The sequence below is a fragment of the Halichoerus grypus genome, chromosome 4, assembly GCF_964656455.1.
Source record: "Halichoerus grypus chromosome 4, mHalGry1.hap1.1, whole genome shotgun sequence".
Classification (NCBI taxonomy): domain Eukaryota; kingdom Metazoa; phylum Chordata; class Mammalia; order Carnivora; family Phocidae; genus Halichoerus; species Halichoerus grypus.
Window position 1 is genome coordinate 107,351,944 of NC_135715.1, and position 27,322 is coordinate 107,379,265.

Below are 27,322 nucleotides of genomic sequence, written 5' to 3' on the forward strand. Positions count from 1 at the left end.
CTGCCTGCCTGTCTGCCTACTTGTGATCTCTCTCTCTCTCTCTCAAATAAATAAATAAAATCTTAAAAAAAAAAAAAAAAAAAGAAATGGCCATAGCCACCTCAGCCTTCAGCAACTGCCACCCTGATCAGCCAGCAACCATCAGCATTGCAGCAAGACCCTGTGCCAGCAAAAGTTATGACTCACTGAAAGCTCAGGTGTTAGTTAGCATTATTTGACAATAAAGTATATATATATATGTATATATATTTATATTAAAGATTTATTTATTTATTTTTAGAGAAAGAGAGAGAGAGAGAACAGGAGCAGGAGGGGTCAAGGGAGAGGGAGAGAGAATCTCAAGCAGATTCCTCACTGAGAGCAGAGCCCAAAGTGGGGCTTGGGCCAATGACCCCAAGATCGTGATTGGGCTGAAACCAAGAGTTGAAGGTTTAACTGACTACACCCAGGTGCCCCAGCAATACAGTATATTTTAAGCAAGTTATGTACATTGTTTTTTTAGACATAATGTTATTGCACACTTAATAGACTATAGTATAGTATAAAATTTCCTTTATATTCACTGGGAAACAAAAATATTTGACTTGTTTTATTGTGATAATCACTTTATTATGGTGGTCTGGAACTGAACTGGATATGTCCAAGATAAGCCAATATAATTCAAGGGGAAAAAGTTGGAAAATTGAGCTTGTGTTTATCAAAATAATTACCTTGAATCTCCTTGCAATTCTGTGTGAATCTCATCCCATGGAAATAGGATGGACAATACTGAGAATCCCAAAATAAAAGCTCAGGCCTAACACAGAATGGGATGGAACACTGAGATGATAATTTGCATAGTTCACACATTAGAAGCATTTTGCCTCAATTATCTGTAGTTTAGGAACAAACATCTTTATGCATAAATTATCTAAGTACCTGCTGTAATTCCCAATGGCCTTTTGTGTGAATAATCACAATCATAACGCACCCCTCCAAGTTCAAAATTTTTGTGGAGATACCCATGATAATTCTAATTTAGTCAGTTATATTCTTCTTACAAACTAAATCCTCAAAGCTCTGAGAGAGTAAAACTTGCATCTGATACAGAGAAAAGTTTAAAAGAAAGCTTTATTTCATTTTAGAATGTCTTTTTAAAAAAAGTGTTATTCCTGTTCAGAACTTCAGAGACAACTAAGTACCTCTCTTTGTGATAACAAAAGCAAGTAATAAAAAGATTATTTTCAAAACCTGCATGTGTATGTCAGTAGAATTCAATGATGTCATCTTTCTTCCTGCCAGACATAACCCTTTGGCTTGTTTTGTTTTGTTTTGATGTCCATGAAGGAAGGTGAAATACTTGACCAGTTCCTGCAATCAGTTGAGAGGAGACAAATAATAGACGGTCTAATGGGGTAATCTGGAGAAAATATGGGAGTGTTTTCTTGAAGTAAATTGATGATTCCAAGGAAAGATAGGAAACTGTGGAAAGCACACTGACATAATGTGAATTAAAAAAATGGTAATTCTCAAGGAGTAGAACAAAACAGTAATAATCAGCTCCTATACTGGTTTTACTGAAGTTGTAAGTAACTATGCTAAAGCAAAAAAAATAATTTCAACTAAAAAAGAATTGATATTAACTATTTCTAGGTAAAAGATGCCCAAAAATCTATGCTAGGTACCCTGGATTTGCTCTTATCAATCTCACTCTGTTTTCTGCCCATTTGAAGAGATTGAAAAGCCTTGAACTATCTTTGCCACACAAACTAGAAGCTAAGTTTTTGGAAGCTAACTGACAGGCACTTGGGAATTTGGAAGTAAAAGTAGGAGGCTACTTTCCTGCCCATTTTAACATTTTAGACTGGGAAGCACAATTGTTGTAAATAAGACATTTGCTTGGAGTAGTGCTCAGTGTCCGTCCTCCAGGTCCGTGACAGGAAGCGGTGTGGACACAGCAGGAGTGGTCTCGGCTGCATCACAAGCCTTCCTGCTTCCGGATTGCAGCTGGGGACGTCCAGTCTCCAGTTACCAGGGCTTCAAAGGTAGCTGCCAATGCAGCGGTAGAAAGAGAAGTGGGTTTTTACTTCCAGCATAGTTCTGGTACAGAGAATCATGGTAGCCTCTAAAGTTCTGTGTTGTCTGATGTCTTTTCCAAAGGCACAGTCTAGAATTCTCTCCTCCATGTCTTCCAACAATTTTGAGAGCATTCTGTATTAAAGCCCTTCCTGATTCAAACAGTGAGGTATTTGTTCCCTGCACAGAACCTGGACTGATGTACCAAAAATTATTCAGAAAAAAAAGTATTCTTTCAGATATAGTGAGTCTTCTATAAAGGAGAAGTCAGACACTTTATAATAATTTTGATTTCATCTACCTCTCACAAGTCCAAACAAATCATCAATATATTTTTAAACAACACAAACAACCAACTAAGTCTTAAGGCCAGGTGAGGTATTTCATATGGATAATAAATTGTTCTTACCAGTTCAGATAAGTTGAACTGTTCTACCAAGCCACAAGGGAAACCATAAAGGTTTTTGTTGCTATTATTGCTGTTGTTGCAAAATGACATCTCCCAACAACAACAAAAATTAAATAGAAGCTACTTTGGCTATAGAGTTATTGCCTTTTTGTGACTTTTCAGGATTAAAAACACCCTCTAGCGCAATTTTGGAATGTGTTTTATTACAAGGGAGTTTTTGGAAAATTAGTCTCAATGTTGACTAGTAGTACATAGGGCTTCCTTACCATTTAGTTTTGGAAATATAGCATAACTACCTATTTTTGAGTGAAACTAAACTGAATAATAACACTTAATATAGAGAGATAGATACATCTTCTTTAGCATCACCTTAAACAGGGAGATTGAGATGCTATGGATTAATTCTCACATTAAAATAACAAAAGTTGCTAAGAAAACATAACGTTATCAAGTAAATATTGTCATTAAGATGATAACGATTTACAGAATATCTTAAGCCCACATTTAATCACTAGATTTGCAATTTCAGGGACGCTGTTTGAGTTGTTCACCAAAGGATTAGCAGGCTTTGGAGAATTATTTCATGTTTACCAGACTCCCAGGAGACCAAGAGATCAACCAGAAAGTCAATTTGTCAATTTACAACTACTGATAAGATGCTCCAGTGAAACAATTACTAACAGACACCCTCCTAACAAATTCTTCCCTAGAGGAATTTATGGTGAGAGACCAAACCTGAAAGTTATTTGTTAAGCACAAAATCAAAGCAAAGGGAATTCCATATAATGGAGTTGAGGCCTTCTAAGTTTTATGAGGTGCTTAGAAAATTATCAGGACTACTCTATGGAAGGGGAAATACCTTTTTGACAACTAGAACACCTATGAATATGTCCCCAACACAGTGTTGTTGTTTTTTTAAATCTAGACCTGTATTTCACAAACATTTTAAAAATCCTTCACTATCTATATTATCATCTCTTTATTTGACATTGCTATTTTTTTAATTTAAATTCAATTTAATTAACATATAGTATATTATTAGTTTCAGCGGTAATTTAGTGATTCATCAGTTTCATATAACACCCAGTGCTCATTCCATCAAGTGCCCTCCTTAATACCCATCACCCAGTTACCCCCACCCACATTCCCTCCAGCAACCCTCAGTTTGTTTCCTATAGTTAGGAATCTCTTACAGTTTGTCTCCCTCTCTTCCCCTGTGTTCATCTGTTTAGTTTCTTAAATTCCACATATGAGTGAAATCATTTGATATTTGTCTTTCTCTGACTGACATTGCTCCTCTATCATCAAAATGTTTTTGTCTCCATATTCTTCCTAACTCTGGAAAAAAATGTTAAAATTTAAAAGTTACCGGACACTGTCTATATTTTAAAATTAGTACTAAAATGTACTCTTTGCTATCATCCTCAACCACAAATGATCTTTTAGGCTAGGCCCTTTCCTGGAATGAATTTCACATATGTGCAAATCTTTATTGCATATCTAATTCCTGTCAGCTCCAATTCTGAAACAGACTCTGGTGTTGTTATCATAATCTCAGAGTATGTGGTATTTGGACCCTATATCCTTTGTGTGCAAACTAAAAGCAATTGGGCCATTAGGAAGAAAAAGCTAAAAAACTGTGATTATAGGAATTCTCTATAGCTTCTTGCACACATAGCTTGTATAGCTTTAGTCACAAAGACAGTAAATATATAAGAAAGTGATGAGAGAATCCAATCTGAGTGATTCTCCCTAAGACCTTTAAAACAATATTTCTCAAAGTGGATAACATAAAACCCTAGATATTTGGGATGTTAATACATATTAGGCATATATACACACTCATACCACCTCCTTAGAAACAAATATCCAAAGAAACACACTCACAGACACACCCACAAAAATATCAACCAAGTGTTAAGTACTCAAGTAAAGGAAATCCTGGGCTACACAAAGTAAAACAGGTACTTTACCGAAGGGTTTTGAATAATCTTTAACATGCTATGTACATATAAATCTCCAATAGGTTCCATAGCATGCAAAATTTCCTAAATCCATTTGATGACAAAATCATTCTTCCAAAAATGTCTTACAGAACTGGTGTCCCAAGGAGCATGTTTTAGGAACTTGTATTATAAAGAGACTGAAGTGTACCTATTGTGAGTGATTAGGTGGGAGAAAAATAAGAAAGGGATAAAAAGGCGGAAGAAACAAATATTCCTCCTCTCACACACACACACACACACACACACACACACACACACACACACAGAGGAATATCTCAAATTACAAGAGAAACACGAAGTAATGGAAGGGGAAAGTATGTTTAAATCTGGGCAGGATCTTAGTCGTTATGTGAGTAAGTTCTTTCATTTTAAAATGATTTCCATAAGGTCAGGTAGCCAGTTAATGACAGAGCTAGGACCATATCAACTCACCATTCCTTTTACCCCAAATATTGTGGCGATAGAAATATAAACCAGTGTTAAAATAAATGTACAAGTCACAAGATGTTACAGTCTGAAAAAAATAAAATTTAAAATTAAAAACCCCAGAATCTTAATCAAAAACTGAAGTGCTACATGCTAGTTTTATTACTTTGCTTAATTATGCTTCTTCTTCTCACTGTCTTTAGAGTTGATGCTAAGTTCTTATTGTAAATGTGTCTACAACATTAAAAATTTCTAATGGTCAAGGAATATGAGGAGAAAAAAATGCCTATTTTACTTGACATAAATTCTTTAAGGAAATGCAAAATAAAAAGAAATAGTTAAATAATTATTATACTTATAGAGAAAAAATTATCAAATAAACACTAAGTCAGAAATTATTTTACTAGAGCTACTTGCCATAAAAATAATAGCTTCTTTTTTTCCTTCTCTTTTCTCTCCTTCCCTCATTTCCTTCTTCCTTCTATCACGATAGAGTTTATTAAGACAGAAACAGGTTTCAGTAATTAGATGTCATGGATTTCAAATATAGTACATGACTTATTTATTCATCATGAAAAGAGCATTTTAATTTTCAAGCTTCAGATTGATAGATTAGGAAAACCTGCCAAAAATTTTGTTCTACCTGATATATGGCCTCATGATGGGATCATCAAGAGAGTCCCACTTTGATTATTAAAATCCATAATGAAACAAGCAGACACGTGAATCTAGACAAAAAATACTATGAGAATAATGGTTTAAAAATTCTATATAACATCAAGCAAAATTTGTAGGGGAATACATCTCTAGTGTGTAAGGTATATTTGACCAAATTCATAGGAAAAAAAAATAACAACAATTGAAGCTTAGCACATGTTTAATATCTGCTTTGGTGAGTTTCAAGCATGTTGGCAAATGACAGTAAATAGTAATTTAGTTCTTTGCAGCCTGACAACTGAACTAACAATAAATACAAATTTATAGAGGAAAAGAGTGCTGAGAGTGTTTTTTGTTCTTCTTTTCTTTTTACTAGGTGTTCAGGACAGTCTTTTATGATTACGTCTTGATTGTAAATCAGAATGGTTTACTTACTTCAAAGTATAAATTCACCTAATGTTAATGTAAAAATTAAGACATAATTTAATATCACTGCCTACAACATTAAGCATATGGTATCAAAAAGGGAATTCTGAAAGTTCTCTGGAAATGTGTCCTCAGATCAACATCTTTGCTAATTTTAACTGTCTCTCTCTTTTTTTTTTTTTAGAACTCAATGGGTGGCCTGATCACTTTGCTAAAATTCCAGATCCCAGCAGGAATATGTGGTATTAACTAGCTATACACACACACACACACACACACACGCACACACATCATAGATATTATTTGTGGAAGATGTGGGAGGTTCTTTGAAAGCACCAGTATTTGCCTTTCTAATGTAGAAGAAAGAACATAAGATTTAGCTGTCCCATGTCTGCCTTTGTTCTAGCCACTCGGGATTGTCTAATATATCTGAGGTCTGTAGCTGAAATTTTTTTCTATGACAAAACAGGAAGGACAGAAATGTGGTGTGTATCCAGTGAGATGAGATAGAAAATACAGATTTTAATATTGCACTAAAACTGTTTAAATAAACCATTATGCAAATTTTAAATGCAAGTAAGTTTGACCTGTAACAATTGCTTTCCTCCTCATTTTTTGAAAAAAAATTTTTTAATATTTTGTTTTCAAAAAAGAATGCTTTCCTCAGGCAAATTCAGAGGAAAGCATCTATGGAAGAGTGGATAGTGACAGGTATTCAGGCATACTCCCATCAGTTCATTATTTTTGTTTATATGGTACAGCAGAGATTTTATGTAATTACACATGCAAGGAATATTCAAACTTCATTATCAACTCAAAAATTGTCACAGTGGATGAAGAGCCCACCATATCCAATGGCAGCTATTCGCTGACATGTTGATAAAATGCATGGTTTACAAGCAACGATAGAGGAGCCCAGCCTTGCTCACACCTCTCCTCTACTCCCATCATTAAATTACTTCCACACATTTAATCACTTTTTTCTACAGTGACTGAAATTGCGTAGCTTAAATCTGACTTTATCTGACTTCGTCAAAAAGCATTTATCCTAATTAGAAGATTTCCATTGCATTTATTATTTATAATTCAAAATGAATGTTCTATTCAGCATTTCAGTGAATTGCTTAACAAAAATCTCTTTCATTTTCTAGATTTGCCAAGAATTGTCACATAACTCAAATGTAATCTAAGTTACAAATTATATTCTATAGATGTTCTAATGCGCAATTGCTTGACCATCCCTAGATGTACTAAAAAATAAAAAAAATAAAAGTTGTTTTAAAAATACATATTACAGAAGAAATTGCTACTACTAATAGAGGATGTTACATGTAGAAAAGTTGCTTAAGTAAACCTGGAAAATAATTTTACCTGGCAACTTAGTGAATATCCTCGCTGTTTGACTGCCAGTATTCATTCCATTTGCAAGGGACAAATGCATTTGGATTAGTTAAGGTAATCACTAACATGGCAGAGACTGGAGCCTGTTTTTGAACAGTTTCCAACAGCTGGCTCAGCCAATGGCTGAAATACTCAAGTCACACAGCAGTACTCCTTGTGTATGTAACCCTTGTTATTTACTATTTATTAGGAATTATCATTTTCCATAGAATCATTGAAAATAGCCAGTGTTTACTGCTTTCGCTAGGCATTTTCATCCAGTGCTGCAATAAATGGCTTTAGCAATTGTTTTATTTACGTTAAGAGGATTTTCAAAGCATTGGATTCGATTTGTTAAACATTTATTTATGTTCATTTAACTATATACAATCATACCTTTATATTCCATTTTTTATAATTTTGCCACCGATTCATTTAATATAGTCATACTTATTACATATTACATGGTATTATTTTCTTACATTTAATAAAGATTAATAACCAATTCCTTTAACTGTATGTCAAAAATATTAATAAAATATAATTATTGAATCCAAATCACCATTCTACATCTGAAAACTACATTTATTCTTTCAAAGCACTGTTTTTTTTTCCTTCTTAGCCTGACTGCACATTTTTCTTTATTTTTCTACCAATTTTTATGTTAGCAGTGTTTTCAAGAATAATTTTTTTTTCTGTAAATCATAAAATAAATGGACATATCTTGAATTTCTCATGCATACAGTTTCCCCAGGCAAGCACAAATAAAATTTATACTCCTATTTTGGAGGGGTGGAGTTCAGGAGAGATAGAGAGAGAGAGAGAAAGAGAGCGAGCAAGCACCAGCGCAAAAGAAGGGACTTTTTTGTGTGTCTGTGTAACAATGTGATTTCCATTTACGGTAATATGAAGGAAGTACAGTTGCTAGTTTGTGAATTTCTGGCATGAGAAATCAAAGTAAATCAAAATCACAAATCAGTCTTTTGGAAGATGCATAAAAACTCTGATTTGCTAAGAAAAAAGTCAACAAACAGAGGTAGTTGTTACCAATTAGCATAAATCTAATAGTTTTAAGGCATTTTAACAAACACTACAGTTGATGAGCTTATAATTATCAACTCTGTTTCTTGCTTTTTAAAAATCCCACCTTCACTATCACATTGTGAACTAACAGTGGCAAATTACAATTCTCATTTAGATGACACTGGAATAAGCATTAAATAAAGAATTTAACTGTAACTTACTACTTACATAAACAATGAAACTATATGTGTATGTGTGTGTATATTCAAAACAGGTAGTGAATACATTTATTTAAGCATATTCATATTTGCATATATAGGTTTCCAATAGCCAAATACTATGCTAGAAAAATCTAAGAATCCTGTTTACTGATCTGTAAATGAAATCCTTAAAGGATGATATATAATATGAATTGAAATACTCACTGTGGAAGGATTGAAGAATATTGATTGTCCACTCATCTGTTAACCTTCCTGTTTTTGTTATCTGGATACATTTGAGATGATTTGAAGATTCTCTTGATTCAATCCAACAAATCATGTCTTCATTATAAATAAAATCCAGAGTATGAATTTCATTTCCATTGACTGAGCTCAAGGTTGCCATTTTACTTCCATTGAGATAGAAAACCTCGATTGTTTCAGAATTTGCAATTAACAGCATAGGCAACCTATCTGTAGGTTCTGGAATAAAAGAGAAAGAAAGAAGTGAGTTCAATCAGAGTCAATTTTTTTTTCACAATTTTACATCACTTACTAAAACTTATTCCTATATTTTAATGCATCTTTAAAATAAAAAAATGCTTGCAAAAGTATTTATTAATAGTTCCTATATATGCTTCACTATATATTTCAGTTCACTTTAAGGAAAACATAGACCACTAAGCACTTGTATTCTTTATTTTCTTAGTTGTAATGTGTTGTGTAAATGTGAGGACAATGCTATTTACTTTCATTGTTGGTAAATAAAGTAAGTTCTGTTAGTTGTTTTTTGGCTTTGTTTTGTTTTTTGTTTGTTTGTTTTGTTTTTTTAGCAATGAAGATGGATCTGGACTGACCTCTCCATACAGACTTATAGGCTTCCCTTGTGAGCAAAGGCATGCCTTTTTGAGGTGGATATATGAAGCCAGAAATGGATTTCTCTGGAGTGAAACATGCAAAGCTCATAGGCCCATACAAATAGCACCTGTGACTTCAACCACACTGGCTCCTTGACTGACCCAAATTCCCTTAGTGACTAGATTATAATTACTGAGCTACTTCTTTCCATGTTCCTTCTCTATAGTCAGGAAAATAAGATTGTAGAAATAAAAGAAACTTGTTTGATATTACTTTTAGAACAATTCATCTTTGCTTACATTAGGATTAGTGAGATTTTAATGAATATGTACTAATTGACCAAAATTTCAATGCTTGTTAAGATTTAAAGATAACAGTAAAATTTCATGCAAAATTAGTATTGAAAGGGTTCGGTGATACAGTCATAATCAGAGTAGCTTCTGTGCTAATTAGGAAATAAAAAATTTGAAAATCTTCAATTCCTCTTTTTTTCTGCCTTATATCCAAAGTATCAATAAATATCTTTGATTCTGATGCCAAACATATGAGGAATCCCACCATTCCTCAGTGACTATTACTAACTACCACCCTGCTCCAAGCTGCCATCATCTCTCCACTAGATCATTCCAAGAGTCTTCTAACTGGTTTCTCTGCTTTCATCAATGCCCTCCTCCTCTTTAGTCTATCTCAACTCGATAGCCAGTTATACCTTTAAAATATTAATGTCAATTAAGTCAGTCTTCTGCCCAATTCCTCAAAAGGCTCCCATTCCAATCAGAGTAAAAGTCAAAGCCTTCATAATGCCCTATAAACCCCTCCATGATCTATATTCGTTACCTGTGTGACCTCATTTCCTTTATCCCCTTACTACTCTCACCCTTGCCATTTCCCTCTAGACACACCACCTTTCTTACTGTTCCTTAAAGAACAAGCCAAATAAGCTTCCATCTCAGAAGCCTTTCCCTGTTCCTAGAGTAATCACCCCCAAATATATCAGAAAGCCTGACTTGCTCACCTCCTTTATGGTATTATTTGAATGCTACCTTTCTGGTGAAAACTTCTCTTACCACTTTACTTTGTAAAAATTGCAAGCCCCTACAAACTCTATATACAAACTCCCTATAAACCTTCCCTGCTTCATTTTTCCCTTTCATGACCAAACATTGTAATATATATTGTTTTTCTGGTTTATTATTTTCTACTTCTGCTGCTGTATCCCTAGTATTTAGAATCTAGTGGTTATTCAATAAAAATTTCTGAATACCTAAAATGGACACATGGAATTCTTGCAGAGTTATTTAGAAGCATTTGGTGAAATGTTACAAAATAATTTGGTTTTCTTAACCGATGAATGGAATCCAGAGAAAGACTGGCTAACAGAAAATTTCATAAACATCATTTGATCATTCAAGAAACTGACACTGAACATTGTAAAGGTAGGACAAAAGCAAATATGTATGTTATGAGTAATATAATTAAACAAGTCTAAACTTTTAAAAGATTATTTAATGGTCTTCATCGTTTCTGATGTGAGTAGGGATATCAGGCTCCTTGTGTTTTACTCAGATAGAACGGCATTTGGATTTTTACCCCCTAAGGAATTAACTCAATCAAGGCATAAAATTCTTCTCCACGTTCAGAGAGACACTAGAAGTTTTTGACTTAATAAAAACATCAAAACAAACAAAAATAAACAACAATAAAAAGTCACAATGAGATTATACAATTAATTAACCCAACAAAAAAGAAGTCTCTAAAATGCAGAGATCATTTCCACGATAAAAAGTTCTCTCAGAAGAATTAGTAAAATCGTGTATTATCTCTGCTTGACATAACCTTGTCACGGGACCACATCCAAGCTTGGTTAGCTAGTTGGCTTCTCTCTTAACCTCTTAAATCCATCTTGAACCATGCAATGTTTGCCCTTGCCATTCCTTAATTTGGAAGTCCAGACTTAGTCCCTTTTCAACACTCCTAGCTCTGTTGTTTTTCAGTTGACCTTAGCACTCCTGAAACCTGTTGGATCATATATTTCTCAGGTTACGAAGGGGTCTTAGGTGGCTGTGTTATGAGGTTAACAAAGATATATTGCCAGTCTGTCAGTGCTTAATTTGACAACTGAAATGACCTTTAGTGAAATTGCCTCTCATTAAAAAGTGAACCACTACTGAAAGTTTCTTTGCTTCCAAGTTTTATGAGAAGTCCAGATGTAGACAATAATTTCTTAACTGGCTACCAGTCAGTAAATTTACTTATGTAATAAACATTCTTTGGAGTGAGGCTAGAATATGAAGTGACACTGATTCCCCTTAGAAACTGAGATGAAAATGAATTAATGGTCAACACAGGCAATGTTTCCTTGACAGAACTGATCAATCTATCTGATTTTTGTAGTTGCTTTTTGAGTGACTCAGTTGATTGTTTCAATGCCAAACATAGCAACCACTGATTTTATAACTTCTGTTAGACAGAAAACCAATAAAGCAGATGCTTCATAATTTGAGGTAGTTTGATTTGATAACGGTGACTTTAAAAATTCAAATGACACACTGGAGGAAGGATACTTGTTAGTTGTGATGTGCTTCATTGAAATAATATTCATGTGTCTCAGTTAATTATTAACTGTGATTTCCCTCTTTACACAAATAACATAAGGCCTACTTATGGTAGTGGGAGGAAGCCGGTGAAACACAGGAACCCACAAAAATAATCAGGGGCTAAGGATATAAACCTTTTTTTTCTTTTTCCTACTTCATGAAAGTCTGCATAGGTAATCTGCCTCAACCCACACTATGTCTGATCTCTAGTGTACATCATTACCTTGAGTTTCCACATGCCAAGGTAAAAACACCATTAGCTTGGGTGACAAGGATATAAGTCTGATCAGAATAAATGTAATGTTCTAAAAAAATGCCATCGTTAGAGTCAGCAGACAGTTTTCCCAAAGGAATAGTTGGAAAGCACATTAGATGACTTTAGTTAAAGGAATATCTACATCATGGCTTAGTGAGAAGTGATAAATACTAAGTTTCCATATAGAAGAGATCAAAACATAAGAAAGCCCTCAATGAATATTCTAACTTAAAGAACCAAGACTTAGCTTGAATAAACCTTTCCAACAGGTTATCAATTGTGTCATGCTGGGGGAGGAAAATTGTCCTCATCTTCTTCACCATTCACCATATGTCAATGGCATAAAAAACAGGTATTTTCTCTCCCAAACAGTTATAAAGATGTGTATTTATGCTCTGTATGGTCAGAAGGTGTTTTTTTCCTATCATACATGTTATATTAATCAGAGTTACAATTTTGAAGACTGATTAGAAAACTGAATTAAAAAGAGAAACTTGGAAACATGGAGAAGCTCATCTGACTAGATTCATGAAAATGCCTATTTAAATTCCAAGCCACTATAACCACATCCTTGCAAACATATCCTTATCCTCTCATAGTCAAGAATATACTAAATGTATATGTATACATTTATAATAATATGATTTTGACAGATGGTTAATTCTAAATGAATGTTTTCAGAGTGAATAAAACTTAATTTTCAGGTTTCTTTTAAACTTCTTATTCTTCTATTCAATTCTAAGAATATTAGTTAAGGTATTTTCCTTTTACACGATTAGAATTATGGATTCAGTTACTTACACATAAATATAAACCTAATAAATATTTATGTTATAACAAATGTATGTACATGGATATATATACACATATAAATGTTTATTAACTAGTTACATTGTGTTCTAAATTCTCTGCAATTGTGAGCAATTATCTCCACTGAATGAAGCTCAGTAGTTGTACCTTAATATGTGTTGAGTCAAAGATGAAAAAAAAAAAAAGAATCTCAGGTTCAACTGGATAAAAGTTAAATAATGACTCACATGTAAAATATATAAAATGAAGGGTCAGAGTAAGACTGAATGTGTAAGAAAACAGAAAACTATCATCTACGCAACCCAAAGAATTGGTTGTTAACAAATACAAACTTGAAATAATTGAAAGAGGAATTTTTAAAGTTTTACTTTTAATTTATCATATACAAATTATAGAAAGTCTTTAAAAATAATGAAAATGGGATGAAGTTAGAAATGAGAAGTAAAAATGCTAAAAATTTGTAATAAAAAATGCAACCTGCCATAGGAAGGTGAACCACAATAGGAAACAAAATGAAGAGCAATCAGTGTAAAGAGACTATAAATTAAAAAAAAAAAAAAAGTATTCTAAATTTGTGCAAAAAACAGAACAAGTGGAATATGAAGTATTAGGAAATTATCTAGTTTAAAAAGTGAGGAAAAGCATTATTCAAATAATACTAAGTAGAGGTCAAAGTCAACCAAACCAAACAAAAATGTGAATGAAGTTAACATAAGTAGAAAAAACAACAAAAAAAAGATATGAATTTTTTTCTTATCATGTCAAAAGCATACATGGCCAAATTTGTTTCTCTATTTCCTTCAACTATTTTTTTAATGGAAAAATATATTTACTGAACTGAGTAACATTTAGAATATCATGCATTATATCCGAGGAAAGTATTATATCACATTTTATAAAAGTAAAAATAAAATATGAACCAAATGTGGAAACATTAAACTGCATTAAAAACAGTATTAAGCTAAGCAAAAAAAAAAAAAAAAAAAAAAAAAAAAAAAAAAAAATGCAGGGGCACCTGGGTGGCTCAGTCATTAAGGGTCTGCTTTTGGCTCAGGTCATGATTCCAGGGTCCTGGGATTGAGCCCTGCATCTTCTCCCTCTCCCACTGCCCCCTGCTTGTGTTCCCTCTCTCACTGTCTCTCTGTCAAATAAATAAATAAAAAATCTTTAAAAAAAATGCATATTGCTACAACTCTGCTATAATTTATCTTAGCACTACTTGTCACGATGTATTTATGCTAAACTATTGTTTGGATGAAAATGCTTTATTTATTGTATTTTTATCTTATTATTTAGTATTCATAGATCTAAGGTATCCAACTAGAATCTGAAGATCAGTAAAACAGTCTGTTTTAAGAAAAATATAATCTAGTAGAAAGATTAAGGTGTATATACAAAGGTCTGTATTTTTTAAGTCAGGTTTGATGTCTTTTATAAAAGATATATAATAGCATTGAGTTTCAAAGAATGGTTAGCTATATCTTATTATGGTCTGAATGTTTGTGTCCCCCCAAATTTGTATGTTGAAATCCTAATGGTGATGATACTAAGGGGGGAGGCTTTTGAGAGGTACTTAAGTCATGAAGATGGAGCCTTCATGAATAGGATTAGTACCTTATAAGGGAGTCTCCACAGAGATCCTTAGCCCCTTCCATCATGTAAGAGTACAGTAGATCTGTGACCCAGAAGTCCTCTCCAGGCCTGCTGGCACCCTGATCTCAGACTCCCAGACACTGGAACTCTGAGAAATAAATTTATATTGCTAATGAGCCACCCAAATTGTGGCATTTTGTTACAGCAGTACACAGAGACTAAGACATATCTATTTAGTAGTGTCAAAAGTTCTTTAACGGTGATGGCATTTGATTTCAGCTTTGCCCTAATGGAGGAATAGAAATTGAAATGTAGAGATGGAAATGCAGCTGGAACAAATGATTTTGCTGAAAGCATAGATGTAAGAGAGACTAGAATATGTTGGGAAGATAGTGACCTCAGTTTTCAGTTTTCTGGAGGGTAGAGCATGCATGAATGGTAGAAGTACTTCATAATGATAGTAACATAGCGAACCCCTTTTGAGTATATCTTAAGAGCCAGACATTATAATGCATGCTTTACATTTATTAGTTTATTCACAACATATCTATTAATCAGGTGCTAATATTATCCACATTTTATAGATAAGAAAACGAAGTTATATACAGTTTAAGTAACTTGCTTAAGATCACATAGCCACTAAGTCAAAAGACCTACATTCAAACTCAGAGCTTGCAGTAGCTGAGAAAGTACATTGAGGAAAGACTGCATACATAGGTCATTTGAATGTCAAGATAATAAACTTATTTTTAATTCGGGGTGCAATGGGAAACCAATGCAAATTTTAGAAAGAAAGTATAATGTGATCAAAACTGTGTTTTAAGATCAAGCTGGAAATGATACTTAGAATACTATATGGGTGAGTAAAATATAATGGGTGGATATATTTCCCATTGAATTTTTTAAATTGTTTTCACTTTTACTTTTAAAGTGGTATGGTATAATTCTGGGGTGCCTGGGTGGCTCAGTGGGTTAAGCATCTGCCTTCGGCTTAGGTCATGATCCCAGGATCTTGGGATCCAGCCCAGTGTCAGGCTCCCTCAGCAGGGAGCCTGCTTCTCCCTCTGCCCCTCCCCCACTAGTGCTTGCTCTCTCTCTCTCTCTCTGTCTCTCTCTCTTAAATAAATAAATAAATAAAATCTTAAAAAACAGTGATACAGTATAATTCGTATCAGACAAGAAGGTAATAAATATGTAATGCTACCGCATTCTGGAGTGAGGTTGGAAGGGAGTTAGGGGAAAGGAAAAGGTATCTTTGCTCTTGTTTAGATTGGTGCAGTACATAAAGAATGGCCATGTATGCCAACAGTCTTTTGGAAGCAGACATCATTAGAAGAAATGTAAGCCCCAGAGAATCCTCAGAACATACTAGGTTCTACATCGTGTAAATAGACACTGTTATCAATCTTATTATTTATTTATTTGAGAGAGAGAGAGAGAGCAAGAGCAAGGAGGAGAGACAGAGGGAGAGGTAGCGGGAGAAGCAGACTCCCCACTGAACAGGGAGCCTGACGCGGGGCTCGATCCCAGGACTCTGGGATCATGACCTGAGCCGAAGCCAGACACCCAACCGACTGAGCCACCCAGGCAGCCCTAATTTTATTTTTAATTATAAAGAAGACAATCCAAACTTTTTAAGAAAACCTTGTGGACATAGGCTTTGGATATCTGGATTACTGATACAGAGATGCTATTTTAATTTCTCAGAAAATAAGAATCTAAAATAGGTGGTGTTAAGTTCTTAAGTAGAGATGGATTCGTGTAATGAATTAAAAGTTCTAAATTATGTAGACCAGAAGGGACATGAAGTCCAGAATTATGCAGAAATTTTAGAGTTGGGTGATGGGGAGAATAATGGTGTTATTAAAAGAAACAGGAAAGAAAGTAGAGTCAGCTTTAAGATGATGATGCTGAATTTAGTGTTGGCAAATGATTAGTATAGTGTTGTGCTTTGTAATCTGGTCTTTGGCATCATAAAAACTCATCAGGTAAACTACTTCTCCACCTGCATTAAACACAGACTTCTAAACAGTTTGAACTTTTTGTTATTTACACCTTATTAAAGTGAAATGCAAGTATTTTCTTTTAGAGTATATTTTAATTTGAAATGTTATGATTGAAAAGTGATGAGATATGCTGTTTCTGAGGAAAAAAGATCATTTTACAAAAACAATTAAAGTCAGTAATATCATGCTACGCACACACAAAAAAAGCTTTTTCATTTTGCAAATGAACAGCTCTCACAATTTCTTTGTTCTTAAAGAGCTGGTCTACCAGAGCAAGGAAGTATTTTCCCTATTATCTGGAAAATCTTACTTGGCACATGTTCAGCATTCAATAAATGAATGACACGTGGAGGGATACTTGAATATGGACTCTCCAATGTTTCTAAAGGTATTTTACTGAATTTGCAAATTTAAGAATGATAATATATTTGAATTTCAATAAGTAAAATGAAATAAACAATGCACTGTGATTTTTAATCAAGGAAATGAAAGAAATTTAATTGATAACTAAAGGGTTATATTAGTAAATTTCAAACTCTCGGAGGATAATTCATTCAAATTTTAGGTTATTGGGTGAATATTAGAAGTAGCAGATGGTCCAGGGATGTCAATTAACATTAGTCATTGAGAGGTGGCCACTTTTAATCTCTTCATCATCTTTCTAATTGCAGGAAACAATAACTACGTTAGCTATAGAAATACTTTTTCCCCCAATTCAGATATCCCCTTCTAAGTTATAAATTATTAATAATTGAGTTCAAAATGTAATAGATGTTGGATCATTCTAAAATTGCCTTTAAATAACTCTTATTCAGAAATAGTTCCTGTTTGAAAAGATGGGTCTGTAAAAAGCCACATTTAATTTTTCCCCACGAAAGAAAATACTGTCTTAGTATTTGCACATTTATTTATTCATTTGACAAATATTTTTTTGAACATGGCTAGTTTCTCTCAGGCACTGTTCTAGATGCTAGGGATATAGCAGTTAACAAAACTATAAAAACCCTGTTTTCATAGAGCTTACATTTTAGTGAAGGAAGCAGACAACAAGCAAACAAATGCTATTTAATATTATTTGGTAGTGATAAATTCTATGAAAAAAGGTAGAGCATTAGTAGTAATCAGGATGCAGGCTGCTCCTTAAAGAGAGTAGTCCAATTCAGAATACCCCTAAAAGTTTGAATCAAAGGGTTTGAGAGAAAGAATGGGGTCAAGGATGACCCCAATGTTTTGGCTTGAACAATTGGGTGAATGAGTGGAGGGTGACATATACCACTGTCAGGGGAGAGAATCAAGATTTTGGGACATGGAAAGTTTGATATTTCTATTAAATTTCTGAACGAGATATTGAATAGAGTTTTAATATCTAAGCGAGTTTGTTGAAACAGTGAAGTTAGGGCTGATGATGAAAACTCACGAGTCTCAGTCTCTAGATGTTTTATAAAAACATGGAAAAGGATGTGTTGTTAAAGTCATGATACAAGATGAGAGTACTTAGGAAATCAATAAAGGAAGAGATGTCCAAACAACTTAACACTGGGTCATGCCAAAAATAATGAGGATAATGAAGCAAAATAAACTGAGGAGAAAAATTCCCAGTAAGCTAAAAGGAAAACTCTAAAATGTACTACTTTAAAAAGGAAAGCATTCAAAGAGGAGACAAGGATCAATTGTGTGCTAAGGATTGATAACTGAGTGATTAGGCAACTGGAGATTACTTGTAACCCTGACAGTAGAGCTGTAAGTGAGTCATAAGAATGTAAGACCGGAAGGGGAGGAAGTAGAGAAAGAAGAAAATCTTTCTGTGAGTTTTTCTATAAAGGGAAAAGAAAAATGCAGTGGTAGCTGAAGAGGAATATAGGTTTAAAGAAAGTTGTGTTGTATCATCTTTACAACAAGCTTGTGTCCTCATGGGAAAGATCCAGCAGAAGTCAAAATACTGATGATTCAAGGAACAGAGAAGACAACTGTATGAGTCTAATTCTTGAATAGGCAAGAGTAGATGAGATTGATGCACAATTGCAGGGATTGGCCTTAGATAGGAGCACAATACAAGGGGAAGGCAGAGTGATTAGTTCTAGATACAGATAGATTGGTAGATTTAGTAAAGTTCAGCGTGAGAAAGTTCTCTTTTGATTACTTCTACTTTCTCAAGTAAATATGAAACAAAATCATCATGTTAGAGTAAGGAGAAAGAGAGGTAGATATATGAAAATTCATTATCTAGAGGTGGGGAAGGAAAAGGTACTTTTATGTATTTCACTGTTTTCTAACAGGGCTGCCAAAGGATGTAAACATACAGCCTATATTTAAGACTCCAATTTTCTACTTTGCTTTTAAAAAGACAGATTAGTTCTAAGTACTCAGTAGTGATTATATACCAAACTTCTAGCTACTTTACTAGCTATATCATTTGTAATTTGGTGGTATATTGTTCTAAACTTCTGAAGACTATTAAGATATAATTTATCTAATAATTTGGCAAGTGTTATCTGTCATAGAAAGCACAGATGGAGGCTCTGTGAGTCCTCGTGCTAAGAAGAAATGCTCACACACATTTAAAAATGCAATCAATACAATGAATTTTCTTTTCTCAGGACTAAAATGACTCTAAGCAGCTTGACTCAGGAGAATATGCTGAATATCAGTCATCAAAGTCAAGGGTAAGTATGGACTCTAGGGGGAGGAGTGCCCGAGAGGTATCCTCTAACTGTGGTTCTTTCTTTCTTGATTGCTATTGCTACGGGGGATGCCTTGAAGGCACTCTGAGAAAAATTATTTTTTTCGTATTAGAAAGGACAAAATATTCTCTTTATCCCTTTATTTTTTCCCTGAGGATTTCAATAGCTATATACTTCTACTTTCCCAAGACAAAGTAATAGAGAAGTTGTGTGTGTGTGTGTTTGTGTGTGTGTATCCTGATCTCATCTTAAAATTAAACAACTTGTAATTTCTATGAATTTAAATGTGCCTCATTCATTTTCAATTTTCATTATATGTCCAATTTTGAGACCAAAAAAGGGAGTTAATTGGAGAGCATGTATAATCTATCACATATTCTAAATTGAGAATTTAATTAATAGTTCTATAGCTATTCTACAAAAGTTAAATAGTGTGATAGAAATTTGTACCTATATGTTGTGCCATTTGTAAAAATAAAGTTTATCTTGTCAGATCTAGAGCCTATAAATGTGGCCATGGGATTTTTTATACACATACAAAGAAGTCCTTAGCTAGGTTGAAGTTAGGATGTTAAGTAGTAAAGCAAATGGAAGACATGCATTTTTTTTCTGTGTCTGATATTTTCTTACATTCTCGATAAATCAAAGGTGTCATGACACAAGACACCATGGCTACATTCTCTGTTTAAGATGTCAAGAAAGGTGCTAGACTGTGAAAGTAACGTCCTCTAGCAAAAAAAAAAAAAAAAAAAAATCAAAAACAAAACAGAAAACACACATAGAATATTCATGAGTACCTTAATACCTCAACACGACATACTCATTAATAGTATTTGGGTGGAAAATAAGTGATATTTAATTTGGGTCATGGAAATTCTATCAGAAATCATTGCCCTGTTCTGTCATGGAATGTGATTTCCAACTAAGTAAAGAGCCAGAAAAGATGTAGGGTATGAATAGTCCAGGAAATAGAGAAATATGTTCAATGGCCAGGCTAGGTTTTCAAAGGCAGCCTGGGAAGCTCTAGTATTTCTCTAGGACAGAGATTTAGGCAATACTGCCTGATTTAGGCAATACTACAAGAGTAGCTTGTTCTGCATAGTAAGCACACTAGGATTATATGTTTCTCTGAAGAGGGCCTTGGTGGAGAGGGCACATTTGTGGAGATTATGCACATCTTCCCAAGCCATTCTAATGTCAATACTATAGCAAAGGTAGCATGAGTCCTGAATAACAAGACTAGTAAAATGCCTCACTGTTTTTTTTGTTTTTTGTTTTTTTTTAAATCTCTTCCAACCTCTTGGCATTCCTTTTATTAATTCCCAAAATCTCAGTCCCCTATTCTGCTTCCTTAAAGTTCACAAAATTGTTTAAAGCATCTAAAACAAAACAAAACAAAACAAACAAACAAAAAACCCAAAAACAAAACATTTACCAAGCATATACGCTGTTCTAGGCACTGAGCTACTTCTCTGCCATTTACTGTTTACCATAGTGTCTATCATTTCCTACATGTATACTTGACTGAGTAAAGAACAGCAAATCTGGGTTACTATGGTTATGGTCCACTAGGCTCACTCCTACCTCACAGTCTCATATACCATCATGTCATCAAATACCATTCTCAGTTATGCCTCAATAAAATGACAAATTGTGCAGGAACTAGACCTTTGGACTAACTAAAAATAGTAAAAACTATGAATAGTGAATCTTCGCATGTCAAGACATAATCACCTATCATTCTGCAGGAAGCCATTCTTAGCCAGATGGTATACTGAAACAAATCTGATCCACTAGTCTCATAAATTACCAAGGTTACTAAGACTTAATATGTCACCCTTTCTAAGAATACTCACATTTTAATATAGAGTGCTTTAAAAAAAAAAAAAAAAAGGAAAAAAATAAGGCAAGGCTATTATATTGTAATTACTGAATTCCAAGCATTTTGAGTGGCTATGGATACTATGATACTCTAAACAAGGAACTCTTCCTTCTCTATACAGGCACCTGCCTATTCTCCCCACAAGCAAAACCAGAGAACCAGCCTTGGCAGAAAACCATGAATGATTCCTCTACCTTTTTTTTTTAAGATTTTATTTATTTATTTGACAGAGAGATACATATCGAGAGAGGGAACACAAGCAGGGGGAGTGGGAGAGGGAGAAGCAGGCTTCCCGCGGAGCAGGGAGTCTGATGCGGGGCTCGATCCCAGGAGCCTGGGATCATGACCTAACGAAGGCAGATGCTTAACAGCCTGAACCACCCAGAAGCCCTTCTCTACCTTCTAAAAGAAAACTTTAGGGGCGCCTGGGTGGCTCAGTTGGTTAAGCAACTGCCTTCGGCTCAGGTCATGATCCTGGAGTCCCGGGATCGAGTCCCGCATCGGGCTCCCTGCTTGGCGGGGAGTCTGCTTCTCCCTCTGACCCTCCTCCCTCTCATGCTCTCTGTCTCTCATTCTCTCTCTCTCAAATAAATAAATAAAATCTTTAAAAAATAAATAAATAAATAAATAAAAATAAAAGAAAACTTTAAAATATACATTAGATAATAATAGAATTGGAGGTTAGATGTAGGAGCCATAGGACATTAGATTTTGCTTTCTTTTCTCTCTTTCTTTTTAAGAATTACAGCAAAGAAAGCAGTGAGGAGTATGAACACATTCTTTAGCATCATCTAGGGTTGTACTTCCCTGGATTATATAGGGATTACAATTTGTATTTCTTACACCTAAGAGTTCCATTGCCTAAATGGTCTCCCCATCGTTCCAATCAGTGAATGGCACAGTATAAAGTGTAATAGAATCTTAAAGTTATTTAATGGTCTCTCTTCTCTCACTTCTCTAGGTGCTACATGGCAAAGAATCACATGCTCTCTCTCTCATGGTGCCACTTACTTCAGCGCCTCTACACAGATGAGCATATATGTATTTAGTGCTCTTTATTCTGGGCCTGCTTTAGTGCAATCAGTAGAGTCCTATTGGTCCTGCAGAATTGTAAACTGGGTTAAGTGCCTGCCTTCGGCAAGTGGCAAGTGGTTAGGAGACTGAAAAGTACGGTCCAATGAGCCTGAATTCATCAGGAGTAAAACTGGCAACAGTTCGTAAGTTAGACACCCTTGGCCATTACTTTCATTTTTACAGGTTCAGCTAGAGCCCACGTGTAGCCCTGGGTGCCTATATTTAATGCATATTTCTACATCAAAATTGGTCTAAATTGGTTAAAAGAAGGTAAACTAAATTTAAAAAAAACGTTTCATTTTCAGATTTGACAACTCTCTAGAACCCTAATCTCAAAAAAAAAAAAATAATATATATATATATATATATAGAGAGAGAGAGAGAGAGAGAGAGAGAGGAAGTTTTACTGGATACATATAGATATTTTAATAATTATTTTTAAAACATTCTTTTCAAATGAGAAATACTAATGTTTAATTCAAAAATTATTAGCTTTAATGCGTGTCCTATTCCAGTTACAAACACTCCACTATGACATTCATATTCCAGTATGTCTCCTCTTACACGGTACTACCAAGTACTATTTAAAATTATTTTTAAATGTACATTTTAAATTTTCTTCCATTTGGAAATTATTTATTTTGATATCAAATGGATAGTTGGACTAGATTACCTTTGAGTTCCTCCCAACCCTGAATGATTGATTCTACATTTCAGTAGTCAGGTCAATCTTACGAAGGGTAGAAAAGAAAAGAATTTGTCTGCATTGCATGAATTAACAGGAATGAAAAGGCCTCCTGCCTTATATTAATTTCTTTCCCCATCTGCCACAGGGTCTAAAATCCACCCCCTTATTAGAGTTATTTCTTAAAGGTACTCTTAAGGCTTGTGAATTTTATTTGGATTTAGACATTATGTTACAAAGGAGGGATAATCATTTAACTTAGATTAATTTACCTAATTACTATCAATTGTTACATTGATCCAACAGGCAAGTTTAGGGTGAACAGTTGGGGAGTAACTATGATATTATTCTGTGTTGAAATTTATAAGCAGCTTCCTAGCCAATTGACTCTGCCTCTCTCTGCCTTCACATACAAGACAACTTCTCCTAAGACCCTTTTTATTTTCCCATCTATCATCTAGTAAGAACTTTGCAGAACTCTCCTCTTGAGTCTAGTACTAGCTTCCCATTGTATCCTTTGGGTTTGATATTTCTTTCTTTCTTTTGTTCTTTTTTTTTTTTCTGTTTTTCTAAAGCCTATAGATCTTTTACACACATCCACTGTTCTGGGCTAGCCATTCTAATCTCCCATAGTTTCCTACACTCCCAACTTCTGAGATGCCTGGAACTCTGGCTTGACTTGAAGAAAAAATTAGGTTCTAGAGGCCAGTAGGATAGGATTATAGAGGAAGAAAAAAGTGGGGCCAATCTAAGCAGCCAGGTAATGGAAAAGGGGAATGGCAAAGTCTTAAGACAAATGTACTTTAATTTAAAACACTTTTCTAGCACCCATCAGTTATGGCAACACTATAGTATGATAAAATCTCCACAAAAATGTAAGGCTGATGCATTAAATAAAATTTTACATATAACTGAAGCCAAAATATCCTCTGGTTCATTTGTTATCAATTTGAGACAGCTAAAACAAAACTGATAGTTTTTTCTTGTGAATTTGTACAAATACATTGGTTCAAATATCCAAGTGACCCTTAGAACTAGTCAGTATATGTTTTAGACTTTTGCCATTTACTGCATTACCAGCAGCTCATTTTTCTAAAACCACAAACCCCAGGAACATTCCCATAAAACCTGTATTTTTTAAACTCTGTAGGCCAATACTGTCATCAAGCCAACCACCAACAGGTAGAGGCTTTTATATGTTCTGTTATCAGTTCTAGAGTCATCAAATCTCCTTGATTCAGCATTACATGCATTACATTATCATGTACCGTCCCTCTCTGGTTACACTCTGTTATTGGCAGATACCTTCTCTGTGTAGAAAGAGAGGAAGTGCCTCTGTATAGGGTTTATCACATTATACCCTCCCTATATAGCCACAGCGATATTGTGTGGATCAATAGAAACAGCAAAGAACAAGCCTTCTACTTCTTTAGCCCATCAATATTTTAAATCAGAACTCTCAGTGGTAGGGAAAAAGAACATACAATTTGACTTAAATTTTCTCACAGATTGCCCCTGAAACATAAGTAGGGCTTCATATACTGAGTCAGTAATTCAAAGATATAAACTAAGATGTAGAAGAGTTTCTTTTTTAATTTGGTATACAAATATGTTTTGTAAATAATTAAACACACTATCTCAGGGAAATTGTTGAAAGTATAGCATGAGGTTATGTTGTAAAGGGAGATAGCTGTGGCAGCTTGCTGAGCAAATCCAATGCTTTGCTCAATCTGGCTTCAAAAAAGAGAATCCCATCCCATGCCTAATTTTCTAATCGCTAATAAAAGGGGGTGGGGGACGTTCAATTAATTTATCAAAACAGCATAATTTGAAAAGCCATAAAATGAAACCAGATTTGAGAAAAGTCAGAAGAAGCTAGATGGAATAGTATATACAACATCTCTTTGCATTATTCTTAATTCAGCCCACAAAAAAATTAGCTTTATCCTATTGTTACTAGCACATCTCAAGGCTATTTCATTAGCAAACCATCAATATTTACTGAGTGTTTACTGTAGGCTGAATGCTGTGTAGAAACTATAGGCTTTATTTGCAGGGACAAGGTAAAAGGAAGACAGGGTTGAAACACGAAATTCAAACACTTAAAAGTGGAACGTTCATTTTAGTAATTTTAACCAGAAAGAGAAGTTCATTCCTTCTTTTATTTTCTTCCCTTGTTCCCTTCCTTCCCTCCTGCTTTTCTTGCTTCCACAAATATTCATCGAGTAGCTATGTGTTCCAGGCTATGATCAGATCTCAGTAAATAACAATAAACAAAACTGACAAGTTCCATACTCTCATAACAATTCCATTATTCTGGAGAAATCAGATGATAAGCAAATACATAATGAGTTCATTTTAAAAGGTAGGGATATAAAGAAAACAAAAGTGGAAATCATATAGTGATTGAGTAGGAATTCATAAATAAATAAAATTGGGAAATAAGATAGCGATGGAGACACCATTAAGCAGAATGGTCAGCGAAGGTTATTCTGAATGTTGCTGTTTTAGCTAAGATTTGAATGATGAGAATGTGAATATCACAGGGAAAAGCACTGTAGGCAAATAAAACAGCAAGAGGAAAGACATCAAGATAAGAGCAATGGAAACCAGTATGGCTGGTAAGTGGTGAACAGAGAGTAGCAGGAAGTGAGATCAGAAAGGTAAATGATACCACAGCTTTAGGTCCTTACATGTGTTGTGAGAAGTTTGGATTTTATTCTTAAGATGAGTGAAAGCAACTGGGAGATTTTAAGCAAGAGAATGATATGATTTGGTTTACATTTTAGCAGGTAACTTTATTATGCTGAGTATGAATTTTGGTGGGAAAGCAGGAGCTCAAAGAAACCAGTTAGGAATCTATTGCATTGTCCAGAGAGAGATGGGAAATTCAAATCAATTAATCCATTTCTTTTGGACAGGTTTTCTAAAACTAGAAACTTCCTGTAATGGAAGTAGTTTTGTAATGATCAGTGACAACTGAAATAACTGCTCTGGATTTTTAGGTATGGATCAGTGAATTAAAATGAAGGAAAAATCTATTTCTTCCAAGTCCATGGTACTCGACTATATTTCTAGTGAAAAGGGACTGCAAAAAGGAAATAAGAAATTCTAAAAGGACAAAAAAAAATGATAACTTACCATTTTTGGCTTTGCAAGATCTGTTGTCTGGCTGCATTATGTAGCCCTCCACACAACTGCAGGCATAGGATCCATATGTATTTATGCAGGTCTGGCTGCATGCACCATAAATAGCACATTCATCTTGATCTACAAGGAAAATGGGCATCATTTCTAAGCAGAATTTATTGCTGGGCATTTTTTTTTTCTCCTAGAAGAAAACTTTTTTTTTTCAAATTTTGGAAATAGATAATTATTTTAGAAAGGAAGAACCAAGTGCAGTAAGACTTTTCAAAACCACACTAAGTGAAGGTCAATATTCAACGTTGCTTTAATAGTTAACAGAGATAAAAGATAGAACTTAGTATCTAATCTTTGATTTTAAAAGATAATATTAAGGCTAGAAGTCCTTGGATATTTTTGCAAAGATGTAAAATGTACTCCAAAGAATATTTGTTGAATGGTTCTAGTGTTTATGACTTTTTCACTATTTTAACAAAGAATTAGTCTGGTAACATGGTTTTCAATGAACAGATAAAGAGTTCTGAGCCCAGCTACGCAAACCATCTTCACTAGATCAAAAACTATTAAGCACTAGTCAAAAAGAAATATTTCCTATTAAATTTTATTTTAATATCTATGGTCCTACTTCTATTCCTTACATCCTCTCTCTCCTTCCTCCTGCGTCTTGTTCAAATCTCTATAAATAGCAAGTACTTAATGCTTTTTAACCAACCAGACAAATAAAAAAAATACGTCAGCTACTAACTTGGACAAATGTATATTCAGTCTGTCCTGTGTACCATGAACTATATTAATCCCTGAAGAAAGAAAAACATTGATAACACATGGTTCCTACCTCTAAGTGAAACAAGTCTAGTGAAATATAAATTTAATTCTATGCATTTCCTTATAATAGAGGCATACTCTGGTTATGACAGAAACACAGAGAAGTGAACCTGCTTGGAATCAAAGGGAGAATATTAAATGAAGGCTGCATACTGACTTGGATTTAAAGGATGATTTGGATTTTCTCAGATTCAATAAGAAGGGATAAGATGGAAAGGGGCATTCCAGTTAAAATAGCATGTGAAATGATATTGGTATGACATAGTAGGGATTTCAAAGAAGTATAAGGGGTCAAGTGGAATAAGGGCAGATAAGGGGGAAAGATAAAA

At 34.2% G+C, this 27,322-nt stretch overlaps 1 protein-coding gene across 2 annotated transcripts in view; it reads right to left on the bottom strand.

The window, feature by feature from the left end:
* The window catches only part of LRP1B (LDL receptor related protein 1B), a 1,832,840-nt gene that overhangs the window by 953,643 nt on the left and 851,875 nt on the right, over window positions 1–27,322 (bottom strand). For both annotated transcript variants that reach the window (XR_013447098.1, XM_078070743.1), the window contains exons 5-6: window positions 26,166–26,294; window positions 8,808–9,065 (exon numbers count right to left, since the gene is read on the bottom strand). Coding sequence is in view for 1 of the 2 variants with exons in the window: in XM_078070743.1 (XP_077926869.1) it covers window positions 8,808–9,065; window positions 26,166–26,294 (387 nt within the window). In the remaining variant the exon portion in view is untranslated. The remainder of the gene's footprint in view (window positions 1–8,807; window positions 9,066–26,165; window positions 26,295–27,322) is intronic.